We start from the raw sequence: 14669 nt of genomic DNA, 5'->3' as shown, positions 1-14669 counted from the left end.
AGTGAAAGAAACAAAACACTTTATAAGCCTTTCATAACATCCTATATTTTTATGAATAAGAGGGAAAGTCTATTTTATTTGTATCTTACAACAGATAGATCGTATAAACAGCTACAACAACATCAAAGCACACTAAATTTCCTCAACATGTACAAACATGTAACATGTTGTTCTATGTTACATGAGTGCGTTGTTCGCAGGGCAACGTCTTCTTTTCTGGGTGTCGTCCTACATGTCTCTGTGGAGCAACATACTGTTCAACTTCGCTGTTCTAATCAACATTATTGTGGCTTTCTTCTATCCATTCCAAGACGAGAATCCGAGTAAGTATCTATGTAGTAATAGAATGTAGTGAATTTAAGTATTAGTTTGATAAATTAAGGCCCCTTTTCACCATTTCTAAATGTCTATAAGATAAATTAACAGATGGAATTTTGACAGTGGTTTTCATAAGCTTTATTTAGTGATAGAATATCTAACACTTACATATAAATTGTAAAACCGGTTAAATGATTTAGAAATATATTCATTATCAAGTTGTGTAAATTGTTTTTCACCAAGAGTGAATGCAGAATCCGCGGTACACGGTGAGCTTGAATTCGCTAGTGTATGTAACTTTTTACCTTTAACCTATAATATAAACGTTTAATATAAAAATCGGAACACAGGTACATGTATAATGACTGGTTACTTTCCACATTATATCGTTATGTTTGGAGATTTTTTATTATTTGTGTAACAAAAGCGAAACTTAACGATGTTCAACCTGCATTTTGAAACCTCGATTATTTTGACTTGTTTAACACGTAGGTTGCCAGCAACTCACCGAGTGAGTTCAGGAAACCTACTTAGTAGGTTTGTGGGCAGCGAAAGTGTTAAATAATATAGTCGGCTACCTCTTGTATACAAAAATGGGGCATTATTTGTACGTCCTGAATGCGGCGAGATGTAATTAGTTACACGGCAGTAAGAATCACGTGTGGTTGTGTCGCGTTGTCCGCGCAGAGCTGGGCGAGCACCTGTCGCTGGTGGTGTGGTGCGTGTCGGGCGTGGCGGGCGCGCTGGTCACGTGGCTGCCGCGCGGCGGCGGGGCGCGCGCGCTGCTGGCCTCGGCCGCCGTGCGCTTCATGTACTCCGTGGGGCCCGAGCCCACGCTCTGGCTGCTCGCCATGTTCACTGTGAGTTATAACATTTACTATAAGACAATATTTCAATTATTTAACTTGAAAGGTTGGCTGGAAGAGAATGCCGTCTGGCATTAAGTCCACTTTCGGCATTGTGTGTGTAAAGTTATAAAAAATAATAAAACTGTCATAAAAATCAAAAATGCTGTAAACCTTACCTAATCTCTCACATAGTTACGAAAAATTTAACTTTCCTCCTTAAAATCGAGTTTTTTTCACTGTGCATGCCAATAACTGCTGCCTTAACAAAGGCATGTAATTTAAATTCAATTAGTTTAGACTAACAAGCAACCAATTATATAGCCATACTTAATTCTATTTTAGTCAGTATGACACACTTAACGCGTTCGTGCACAAATAGTATGCACAAGTCTATAAATAAAAATTACGTGCACGCCACGTGCACACATACAATTAGACGTACACGTACTCTAATTAAAAGTTCTTCATGTATGGATGTGAATGAGGCGAGGGAAGTTTGTTAGGATCGTACCAAGTGGCGTTTTTTGGTCTTTGCCCTATGGGAAAAAGGCATATTATGTATTAATTATATTGTGTTGAACAGATAGTGGTAAAGGGCATCCACTTGGTAAGCATAATGGGCAATCAGGGCACGCTGTCCAAGTCCCCGCGCAACGTGCTCACCGACCCGGAGCTGCTGTACCACAGCGTGTACCTGGTGTTCTGCTTCCTCGGCATATGCTGCCATCCGTTCTTCTTTTCTGTTCTGGTAAGTATTTAAATAAATAAATAAAGAAAATCGTTTATTTGATACCAAAGATACATGCTAGTATAGTCTTATTGGTTAACATAATACAATGACTGGTTGTTAAGGACTGTGTTGTTATTTGTATAGAATTATCTTGATGTTTGTAATGTCTCGTATGATGTGCGGTAAAATAGGTTTTGAATTAATTTGAGAAAGGTACAGAATTACTTGATAGTATTAGATTTATATCTTAGATTTTTACTTTTATTACTCAAGGAGAGTTTTTCTATGATTGTTTAAGTGAGACTATTATGTTTTCGCTTGTGAAAATCTAAATAGTATGTCAAAACAGTATACGGAAAATAATAAACAAATTGAAAATGACTGACCAAAATCAATATTTCGTTTTGTCAGAGTAAGTAATTCAAATCATCTACGGAAACATAATAAAATACCTTAACCAATCATAAAACCCGCATTTAAGAATGAAATAAACCTTGTAAGAATTTGCCTTAATCTTAGTCTTGCTACACACACGTTCGGTTCGACTCATTTGGTTCAACAATATTTACCGACTTGACTCACGTAATTTAATGCCGAATCGAATATGTGTGTAATCATTAAGTAAGTTTAGTATTAAGTACATACTAGATATGGTATAATAACACAATATTCTGTTTGTCCAGTTGTTAGACATAGTGTACCGCGAGGAGACTCTCTTGAACGTGATGCGATCAGTGACACGCAACGGGCGGTCCATCCTGCTGACGGCAGTCCTGGCGCTGGTGCTGGTCTATATGTTCTCCATCGTAGGCTACATGTTCTTCCGAGACCATTTCCTCGTCAACGTCGACAAGCTCGACAGTGAGTACACTTATTACTTCAATATTATACCATCTAAGTGACAGTGGAGCAAATAGAGGTATAATCTTTATATACAGGGTGTGGCGTAAATAATGGATAATCCTTTACCAGCGGATGGGCGACAACCCAACTGATCTAAATATCAAAATTTACCTCTGGCACAAGTATCATAGTTTTTGAGATTTTGGCCATTTTGTGTGTTTTTTAAGAAAACGATTTAAGCTCATTCTTTTTAATGCTGTGATCACAATTTAAGGCTTTTTTTAAATCCGTTTTTTGCAAATAAATCCTGAATAGATGTGCTATTGAATCTGCAATCTTGTTTTGTTATTACTACTTGTTTTTTATTTAAATTATGCATTCAAAGTTGAATTTTATAATCTTTCACAACATTTGTGCAACTTTGAGCACTTGTGGTGAAAAAAAAATGTATGGTGGCTTTACTGCCCACGCCATAAATAATTTCTAAATTTTATTAGAATTCTAAATTGGTATAACATGCAGCATTAATACCGATTATTGTCAAAATATTACAAAGAACTTAATTTATTAACACTTTTGCCGGTCGACTAATTTAATTTTTTCACGCTAAGCGCGTTCTAGATTCAATAGCACATCTATTCAGGATTTAATTGCAAAACACGGATTTAAAAAAAGTCTTAATTTGTGATTACAGCACCAAAAAGTACGAGCGTAAATCGCTTTATTAAACACACATAAGGGCCAAATTTTTTTGCAAATAAATCCTAAATTGATGTGCTATTGAACCTAACATCTTGTTTTGTTATTACTACTTGTCTTTTATTTAAACTATGCATTCAAAGTTAAATTTTATAATTTTACAACACTTTTGTGCAACTTTGAGCACTTGTGTGCTGTGATGAAAAAAAAAAAGAAATACAAAACATAAATACTATTCAAATAATAAAGATTAGAAATCTAAAGAAAACTACTCTGTTGACAAAAAAAAACATTTCTCATCAAATTGTAATACATTATTTTGAAATAGACTTGGTAGAAGCAGCACAGTTCCAAGCTTTTTTATCATCTAAATAATCTTTAATAGTGTAATAACCCTATAGACATGAATATTTGAAAGCAAACTTAGCTTAAACGCGCTGATAAAATAAAATTAGTCGACCGGCAAAAGTGTTAATAATTTAAGTTCGTTGTAATATTTTGACAATAATCGGTATTAATGCTGCATGTTATACCAATTTAGAATCCTAATAAAATTTAGAAATTATTTATGGCGTGGGCAGTAAAGCCACCATATATTTTTTTTTCACCACAAGTGCTCAAAGATGCACAAAAGTTGTGAAAGATTATAAAATTTAACTTTGAATGCATAATTTAAATAAAAAACAAGTAGTAATAACAAAACAAGATTGTAGATTCAATAGCACATCTATTCAGGATTTATTTGCAAAAAACGGATTTAAAAAAAGCCTTAAATTGTGATCACAGCATCAAAAAGAACGAGCGTAAATCGCTTTTTTTAAAAACACACAAAATGGCCAAAATCTCAAAAACTATGATACTTGTGCCAGAGATAAATTTTGATATTTAGATTAGTTGGGTGGTCGCCCATCCGCTGGTAAAGGATTATCCATTATTTACGCCACACCCTGTATATAATTCTTCTGTAAGTGTGTATGTCACTGAACTTCTCTTAAACAACTGGACCGATTTTGATGAAATTTTTTGTGTGTGTTCAAGGGGATCTGATAATGGTTTAGATTCACAATCCGCTGGACAATGTTTTTTTAATTATTTTTTACAAATTAAAGACGTGTAGACAGGACAACGTCTGTCGGGTCCGCTAATAATGTATAAAAAGGGCATGTATGTTTTTTTTTTGGGACGCTGTAGTTAGGCAGGTAATGGTTATTTTGATAGTATCAAAATACCATTATAAATAATAGCTGGGAATACAGATTCAATATTGAATATTGAAGAAATTAATACGGATTTCTAGTTTTTTATAAAAACTTTGGTTTTATATAAATAGACTTTTGTTATCTGTATCAATCTGTATATTTTCACGTACACTTAGTTTTCCTTCATATTCTCATGTCGCTTCTCTCACTGTATATTACAAAAGAAAAGTATTAGACCCTTTACGCACTAGTGGTGAAGCGCTGGAGTGGTTACCCGCTCGGTTACAGTAAATGCAACCGCCTGACAATTAGTGGCGTTTTACAGGTTTCATATTAAACTGTAACCGCGCTGGTTAGGGGGCTAAGCATATAGCTCATATTTAAAACCCTGTCTACAGACGAGGAAGACCCACGCTTCGACGTGGACGACTGCGCCGAGGACCCGTCGTCCAAGTACCTGAAGGAGGCGGAGTCGTGCTCGCGCTCGTCCCGCTTCGTGAGGGTGGACGGCGCGCTCCGCGAGCGCAGCTGCGACTCGCTCATCATGTGCATCGTCACCACGCTCAACCAGGGCCTGAGGAATGGCGGCGGCATCGGGGACATACTCCGCGCCCCTGCTAGCTTTGTACGTCATGGATAATGCCTTGCAAAATTTGATTGTTGATTAACTTTTTTCGAAATACCCTAGCCTGTCTTTAATTTAAGATTTTAATGTATCTATATAAGTATGTATTTAGAAGTATATAAGTATGTTTATCAGTTATTTGGTTACCATAGTACAAGCCCTGCTTAGTTTGGAATCAAATGACCGTGTGTGAGTTGTCCAATCATATTTATTTTATTTATTTATTTAAATTATAATCGAAAATGTATTTATTTAAGATTCACTTTTCATTCATTTTTTCATTTTTCATTAATTTTATTCATTCAGATAAGATATTTTCTTGATTAATAAATGTTTATCCAATATATTAAATACTTTTTACAACACAACTTATAAATTGTTTTACGGTTATCATTTCTATAGATTTAGATACCAATTTAAGTTTAAAAATACAAGAAATAAATTATCAGTGATTAATATAAAGACAAAACCCCTTTCTCGTTGGGAAAGAGAGCCCAGTAGTAGGACAGACACGGGCTAAAAAAAATGTGAATCCTAAAGTAAATATTGTTTGTTCAGGAGCCTCTTTTCGTGGCTCGCGTGGTGTACGATCTACTGTTCTTCTTCGTGGTGATCATCATCGTGCTGAACCTCATCTTTGGTGTCATCATCGACACCTTCGCAGACCTGCGTAGCGAGAAGCAGCAGAAGGAGCTCATATTAAAGAACACCTGTTTTATTTGTGGTATGTACCATTATATAACTATACTAGCTGACCCGCGAAACTTCACTTGTGTCACATAAAAGAGAATGGGTCCACATTTTCCCCGTTTTTGTAACATATTTTTTTGCTGCTCTGCTCCTATTAGTCGTAGCGTGATGATATATAGCCTATAGCCTTCCTCGATAAATGGTATGGCTCGATAAAATTATCTAACACTGAGAGAATTTTTGAAATCGGACCAGTAGTTCCTGAGATTAGCGCGTTCAAACAAACAAACAAAGAAACTCTTTAGCTTTATAATATTAGTATAGATTAGCGAGCAACGACACCGGTACCAACTTTAAAACCTATCAGTAGCACATACCAATACAAGTATTTTGTTAAAGACAGTCGAAATAAGATTCGTTTAAAGCACAACTATATTGAATAATTTTTGGCTTTTTAGTAATTGTAAGTTGGTTTTTAAACGTTTATTTTTTATACCTATGTTCTTTTCAGATAACGTACTTTCAAGTGATAAAAGGGTTTTTTTTAATAAATTCTTGTTCTTTCTGTATAAAAGTTACAAAATTACCGATTACCCAACAATATTCTAGCGCACGCGCATTTTTGTATTTTATTGAAATAAGCAAAATTGTTGTTAAAAGTTCTCTTTATAATTTCACAGGATTGAACAGGTCAGCCTTTGACAACAAGACAGTTTCTTTCGAGGAGCACATCAAGAGTGAGCACAACATGTGGCACTACCTGTACTTCATGGTGCTGGTGCGGGTCAAGGACCCCACCGAGTTCACCGGACCAGAGAGCTACGTGCACTCCATGATTAAGGTCAGCTCCCAAGACAAACAAACATCATAGTTTTAACAGATATGTTGGTTGAAATCTGCGGTCTAACTTTTGCAACTGTAGGCGAAAAATGTAAATAGAGGTGGCCGATATTTAAAAATTGCTTACAATGTTGAAACCGACGAAACTTGAACCAAAACGTCACGTTAATTTATCATTTCATTGTGTCAGATATCATTAGGATTACATTCTGGCAAATAATGCCACGCCACGCCACAGAAAATTAAATTTTATTTCATATCCACTGTTTGTATGTTCGTCGCAAACCTCATTTTTAGTACGGGAGAAAGCAATTTTTAGTACGGGAATTGATCTAAATAAGGTTCAAACAGCCATTTAATTTGCGCTATTACTGACTATATACCTTATAAGCTTCAGAGTTATAACAATTGTGTACAATATGTTATATGTCGGTCTACAGTCAAACAACCTGGACTGGTTCCCTCGTCTCCGGGCGCTATCACTCATGGGCGGGCGGGAGGGCGAGGGCAGCGAGCTCGAGCTCCGCGCGCTGCAGAGTCAGCTGGACCGGGCGCAGCTGGCCGTCAACACGCTCACCGACCTGCTCACCGAGCTCAGGGACCAGGTATGTACCTGCACTCGCCACACCATGGACCTCAGGACCTGCAACTTCATGCCCAGCCATGACGTTACTAGGCCCTAGCAACAAAAACTATATGAGTTTTATGTCAAAGTGAGTGTTATGGTTAGTGTGTGTGCAGTACACAAGCTCGTGAAACGCTTGGTTATTGCACACATACTTGACAGCAAAATACATCTCCATATTAGCGCAATTCCCTACAGTTGGTACTATTGATAATAATCGAGAGGTTGACATTTTAAAAACTACTGCAAAAATAGTTCCTACAGCGCCCGCTAGAGGCACTGATCAGATTTTTGAACAACGTTTTTCGATAACTAGCCGGTTCTCGATAGTGGTAGAGAATTGCGTTACGGTTGACTAGTTACAATGTAACTAACGCATGTTAAGTTTAGTGTACGACAGAATTGGTACATTACATATATGCTGAGTCCCTTTTAAATGAAATATGAACGCCTACAGTCGTTCGGTAGTGTATCCGCCGCTTAATAGGTTCGCCGCTTTTTACATGGATTACATTTTTACATGGTTAATACCCATGGACCCATATCTTACACCTCTGCCTACAACTTCTGGTATTGCAGACGTAATAGTATATATTAAGGTCGGGGAATAAGTCTTTTCACATTATATTGTGTATATACTTATAATAAATCTCTTTGGCTTCAAGAATCACAAATGAGTACACAGTTCATTAGGTTTCTTTCAGTGAGCTCCTGAGGTACCCAAATATCGAGCTTTTTTGTGTAGAGAAAAGATTTTATTACAAGTTCATACATAATATAATGCGAAAAGACTGTTTTCCCCGACCTAATAAGTTTATTAATTTCAAATAAAACAACAACAGTATATTAGATCATGTCTGACATTTAACTTATAAATTACAATTTCAAATGCAATAAGTATCATAATGTTTCGCAGATGACTGAACAAAGGAAGCAGAAACAACGCATCGGCTTACTAAACTCAACCTCGGCGTACTTGCAGAACTTGCAAATGAACCTGCCACCGTGAACCACACGCCGAACACATATACACACACGTCACACACACTATATGAGCTAATATCAACCTTGTTGTAAAGATATAGGGCTTATTTTTACTTTAAGACAGTTTGGTTAATAGAATCTTTTAGACTTTATAAGTTGATTTTAAGCTGGAGTTATAAAGTTCATATACCCAACTACGCAACGGAAAAGGTTTGGTGTTAGTGAAATTAAATCATTTGTTTTTTGGTAAACTTGTGCTAATGTCAATCTATAGTCCAAGGTTCACAGTATTTTATGTAATTACTTCTTTTAAATCAAGAAAGCGCTATATAAAGATGTCATATATTTTCAAAATTTAAAGGCTTTGTTATAGTGACCGGAAGTGACGTGTGTGCCAATAATATACAACCTCATAACTCACAGATAGACCGGATATCGCACAATCACATTATTATTTGTTTGTTTGTTTCTGAGATTTCCAATGACATACAAACTGACGATCGATTTATATCGAATAATATGAAGTTACACGACTGAGCAATTTAAATGAAATAATATTTACTAAAAGGTAATTTTCTTCTGAAAAAAATTTATAAAAATATATGAAACATACATAATTAATATGACTTATCATATAGATAAAATATTGCCTTGTCCATTTTGAAAATCTGCTAAGTCATTTGTAAAACGAAGAAATAATGCGAAAAAGAAAGAATGCTAATATCTGCTCATGTCGTGTTTCTTTAAAAGTTTAATGATACGTAAATCGATAGTAATTATCGTAATGTGACTATTTCGAATTAAATCAGTCAAATATGCGAAATAATAGTGACGTCTTAGCTACAAAAGTTTAGACGTCAAATGTTCTGTCAAAATAAGCAGTTCTATTCCCGAGTAAGTAAATTACTTTATGAGGAGCTCTATTGCTTATTGTGTAAAAGAAATTATTGACTCTTAATTCATATTTCCTCCATATTTTTTGCTCTTCTTTTCTCAAGAAAAAGCAACATTAATAATAATTTTGAAGTCCTTTAAATTTTGCTCCTAAAATTAAGTTTTCTGGTTGACTAACTATGACGTCACTATTGTTTTAAATCGCAGTAGTTGTAGATATCGTCACATATCTCATTATGATATTTGAATAGAAACTATTAGGTTAGATCGTTTCATTAACGCTCTTAAGCACTGAAATAAAGTTCTTCTTATCGTTTTATAAACCGCTCTCAAAGCAAAGATCGCACTCAAAAAAGTGTCGATAGTTCCAAACGAAACTTACTTGATTCCCAGTCAAGAACCATTCTATATTTGAGTGCAATCTGAAATTTAAGTGCGATTTCAAAATTGAGATCAATCTCAGACTTCTAAGCTACATATATCAGATTATAATGTCTATATAGTGGCTTATAAAAACGGGCTTAAGCCGTTTTAACCGACTTCAAGTTTAAAAATATATTTCCAATTTTAACTTATGACTTTATTTCCAGTGCTAAGGGCTTGTTACATAGATTTTTAATATCTTACGACTAATGTTATGACTTCGAAGTCACTTACAAAGGCCAAAGTCAAAAGGCTGGCTTATGCATTCATACCATATGTTAAATGGAGTAGCATTTAGAACCCCAGGTTCTATATAAGGACCGGTTTTGTTCAACACGTGACTAACGGTGGTAAAATGTGGTACGTGTTTATGAAGAATGTTACTAGGTATGCCAAATCGCTTTAAATTTTGACTCAGTAAAGCCTGTAAAATCAAAATCGAAGTTTCGAAGAGCCCCGCTAACAGTTGTACAATGACGTCACACCGTCACCGACAGCTAGCGTCTTGCGGTTACAACTCGTTTTACTTATAAATCGGAAACTAATTGATCGAAGTAATTAACTAGTATTTTTTTTTTATCAGAGAGATATGGAGTGCTAATAATCAAATTAGTTAACATTCTTCATTGTATTTCATTTCAATAGGAAAATATGTACCCGACCATGTGTTGTCGTTGTGGTATGTTTAAAATAGCCCTTATAGCATCGTGTATATCGTGTACGCTCGTCCGATGTCAGCGTAGCAGGAAATCGAGCCTTAAACTATGGTATGAATGCATTAGGACGAAATGTAAAAATAATTCAAAAAATTTAGCTAAATCCTACGTCCATTGTAAAAAATACTTGTTATTTTTTTAGTTTTAAGTCCGAATTTCTCGGCCAAACTTTGGCCTTTCAGATATGAGTTGAAAAATCCTATTTACATAAAAAAATATATTTCTATTTGTTAAAGTTTGAACAAAGTATGTTCTTAGTTAAAAGTAGATTTTAAATGGGGGGATATTTAACCCTTAAATGGTCAGACAGGTTAAAGAAAGGGTTGTTTTTATTTTATTATTATTACTTTTATAAACATATATTTTATACTGTTATTCGCATACTTACAATATTCTTCTTATTATATTTTAAGTGCAATAATTCTATCGTTTATATAATATACTTAAGTATATATAATATTAATTAATTCAGATCTATATTATGTCTAAAAGACTATATTTAGTTACCCGTATTAATAAACAATCAAATTAAATCATTCTACGTAACATTTCGTTCTACTAGGTTCTATCTTGAAATCAATTTTATGAGCATGTTTTTTATTAATACGGGTACATATTTCTCTTACAAAAGATCTTATTCTTTCATTCAGTTATAACGCTTAATAATCTCACTATTTTCTTTCCAATCTGCTATCAGAATAATTATTTATATCAATGGTATAATTCTCTTAAACAATTATTTGCAATAATTATAAAAAGAGAAGCCATATTTCACACTCTAAGCTAATGGTTGCACAGAACAGAAGTATCTAATAAAACGATTCTAAAAATTTTCGAAATACGCAAAAAACTAATGTATCTTTGAAATTGGATACAGATTAGAACATACAATTTTAATTATTTAACTAAGATTTTGACACCTCTGAAATAAAATAAGGAAAGAAAAACATTAAAAGTAGAAAAAACCGATTAATACATAATTTAAAAATACATTATAAATTACCTTATTGACATCGACAGACACCAAAATATGGTATAAGAACCCAAGTGCATACAAGATTTCATCTCGACAGATACAAAAGACCTGCCTCCGTGGCGCAGTGGTTAAGGTCGCCACGCCGCTAACATTGCATCGGAGAATCATGGGTTCGATTCGCACCCGGAACAATTATTTGTGCGATCCTCAAATCGTTATTTCGGGTCACGTTATACTTTGTGTCCGTTTGTTTGTATGTTTGTCCCCGCGACACGAACAATTCTTAGTGCGGGAGTTGTCTTTTAAAAAGACCTATCTATTCTGTACAACCAAAACATTTTCTATAGTAAAAGCATCTCCCCCGTAGCCCTAAATCGTGCAATACATAGCTCAAACAAGTAGTTAGTATGTAAAGTATATGAAATCGTTTGAGAGATCTGATCTATATCTATATGTAGACGCGGTTGGTTCGTTTGTTAGTTACGGTGATAGATTGTTACTTATGTATGTATAGGTTTAAGTCTTCGATTGTTCTAGATTTAACTAGATTTCGGGTCTGATACTCGTATCTTTAAAATCCTTATTTGTAGGCTTTAAAAGATTGAGATCTATCTCTTAAAGGAAATTGCCGTTTTACTTGCTATATAAATTAAATTATCAAAATTTTGAACATCATTGACTTTTTATCTTACTGATGGTTGTAGAAAAGTATTCTTATATCAGAATAGCGTTCTCTGGGTTTTTCTTCTCTCAGATAAAAGTTTAGAACTGTGCCCGATAGATGGCGCTTTCGATAAAAATGATTCTATGATAAAAATGATGATTTTAATTAAGCTTACAGTAATGGGTTAAGTAAAGGTATGGGTATCAAACCTCGTATATATTTTAAAATTTATATCCGACATATAAACGAAAGTTGCTCTGTATGTTAATTTAAGGAGACGACCGTTTTTTGAAAACGGCTAAAGTACATTTGAGACAAAAAGAGTAAAAAGATCTATATATTTGACATATTTAAGTAAGACAGAGACGGAATGATTTATCAATATTGATATCTTGCTCATACTATCTTTACTCTTAAGATAGATTACTATAACTACAAAATTTAAAAATACATAGGTCATATTAATATGTTATGCTGTTTCTCTCTTTTAAACGTGAAAAGAAAAGGATAGCACTGTTTCAGTTGAAAAATTAAGTAAAAAATATTGGTTATATTTAAGACGTTCATTACGATTTTTTTTTGTATTTAAATAGCAATATATGTATAAAAATATTTGTATTTATATTGGCATATAATTTAACTAACACTTTTTTCTTTATTTTCGATTTTTCAAAACACGCAGTGCCATAGGACCGTGATATAAAAAAGTGATTTTATGTTTGTATATAAAAACAATATATTGTATGCTTTATAGATATATGTTATGCCAAATATTAGAGAATTCTACCATTTTGTATGTTGGCGATTAACATAATAAGAAAGAAATTAAAGTTCAGCCTTATTTCTAAATAATTTGTACCAAAATACTACCTTATCTAATTCTAAGTATGGTTAAATAATATACATAAGTACATAAACCCATTAAAATATAAAAAAACATGTATATTAAACAAACATTTATTTAGCTCATTTCGGGTACAGACAGCTGCCCAGCAGTAGGACTGTATGAGGTTACCAAAAAGGTTAAATAAAATGTATTTTACCAATTTACATGGTACTTTTTAGTGCCAAACCAATTACATACACTTTTTTAATCGCCAACTATACAAAAGCTGGATATATTTGTTTTTGTTGATATTTGAATGTGTACTTAAAATCTTGTCTCTTTGTATTAAACGTTCCGTTTCACTAACATTCCTATTATTTTCAAATGCTTTAATTTTTCATGTTTTACACAGTGATTTGGGAAAGAACTTTAACAAAATATAATATTACTGTATTATTCAAAATTTATATAAAAAATTAAGATTATTAAAAAGAAATAAGTGTGGCCAAACAACTTGGGTAAATTTAATTACTTAAGATCGTAGTAAAACGATTTTTAAGGCCTCTAGAAAATAAATGCTAGGCACGACAGTCAGTCTTTAAGCTTCGACCAACCAATTCAAAGAACAGTCGCCCGCGTGCCTTCTGTACTGTTTCTAAATCGAAAATCAAAATTATTTATTTATTTAGGTCAAATGCTGACACTATGATAGTCAATGATACAGAGAGTGAATTTACCGCCAGTTCGTAAGGTAGGGCCAATGAGAAGAGCTGGCAAGAAACTCCTGGACACTCTTTTTAATCGCCAAATGGTTTTACCAATATAATGATGCCTGGTATATGATATATCTATGGTCTATTTGTCACAACTATGCATGATAAGTTGTTTGGCGACACCTATAATAACTCCTACCAGTGACCTTCACCCACTAAAGGGTTAAACTAGTAAAAAAAATAGAATTTTACAAATTATACTTCTAATTCTTTTAATATAAGTCCGAATTAATATTCTTGCAGGAATCTTGAACGAAGTAATTGATTTTAATAAAAAAAATAGATTTTGTCCATTTTTCAGGTAATTTGTTTAGAAAATTGTAGTGTGTAGATGATCCTGTTTACCCTGTGTAGTCGTGATAGTCCCACTTCACTAAATGAAGAACTACTGACCAAATCTCCTTAGCTAATTAATATTTCTCTCTAAAGAACTATATTTTTAAATCTATACTTACAAAATGTTTTTATATAATATATTTATCGCACATAATACATTCCGAGTGTATTTTTTATATTATTTATTGTATATTTCATTGTATCTAGATCTGTATTTTTGAATCTTAGAACTATGCATATGAACGACAGAAGTATAAAACAACTATCGCTGATTTAAGCAAAATAATTCGATAACCACATGAGATAAATATAGACGAATGTTATGAAATAAAAACTATGCAAAAAAGCATCTCGAAGAAATCGAATACCAGCCATTAATTACAACTAAAACTGTATTTAGACAACTTCAGAAATTATTCACAGTTGAGCTTTTGTCGTTCATATGCATCGTGACTGTTTGTTTTTCAAGAACATTGTATTTTATATTGACTATAGATACGTGACGTTTAACGTAGCTTGTGTCGGTCGACCGACGACTGCAGCAGTCGACCGGCGAGTTGCGGTCCACCGCTGCAGTCCGTCGAACGCCTCGGTTCGTTGTGATGCCCGCAATAATGTGTATTTTGTTTTTATGAAAAATAAAGTTATGGCACAAAGTTT

The 14669-nt window shown here is 33.8% G+C and overlaps 1 protein-coding gene across 7 annotated transcripts in view; it reads left to right on the top strand.

The window, feature by feature from the left end:
- Itpr (Inositol 1,4,5,-trisphosphate receptor) overlaps positions 1-14669 on the top strand; it is a 136804-nt gene extending 122135 nt beyond the window's left edge. For all 7 annotated transcript variants that reach the window (XM_076131180.1, XM_076131179.1, XM_076131177.1 and 4 more), the window contains 9 exons: positions 201-323; positions 1006-1178; positions 1750-1914; positions 2580-2757; positions 5036-5262; positions 5821-5986; positions 6633-6793; positions 7233-7397; positions 8334-14669. In XM_076131180.1, the coding sequence (XP_075987295.1) occupies positions 201-323; positions 1006-1178; positions 1750-1914; positions 2580-2757; positions 5036-5262; positions 5821-5986; positions 6633-6793; positions 7233-7397; positions 8334-8426 (1451 nt within the window). In that variant the 3' untranslated portion in view covers positions 8427-14669. The remainder of the gene's footprint in view (positions 1-200; positions 324-1005; positions 1179-1749; positions 1915-2579; positions 2758-5035; positions 5263-5820; positions 5987-6632; positions 6794-7232; positions 7398-8333) is intronic.

The sequence above is a fragment of the Anticarsia gemmatalis genome, chromosome 25 (assembly GCF_050436995.1).
Source record: "Anticarsia gemmatalis isolate Benzon Research Colony breed Stoneville strain chromosome 25, ilAntGemm2 primary, whole genome shotgun sequence".
Classification (NCBI taxonomy): Eukaryota; Metazoa; Arthropoda; class Insecta; order Lepidoptera; family Erebidae; genus Anticarsia; species Anticarsia gemmatalis.
The sequence above is the reverse complement of the archived record's forward strand: the minus strand, read 5'-3'. Positions and strand labels throughout refer to the sequence as shown.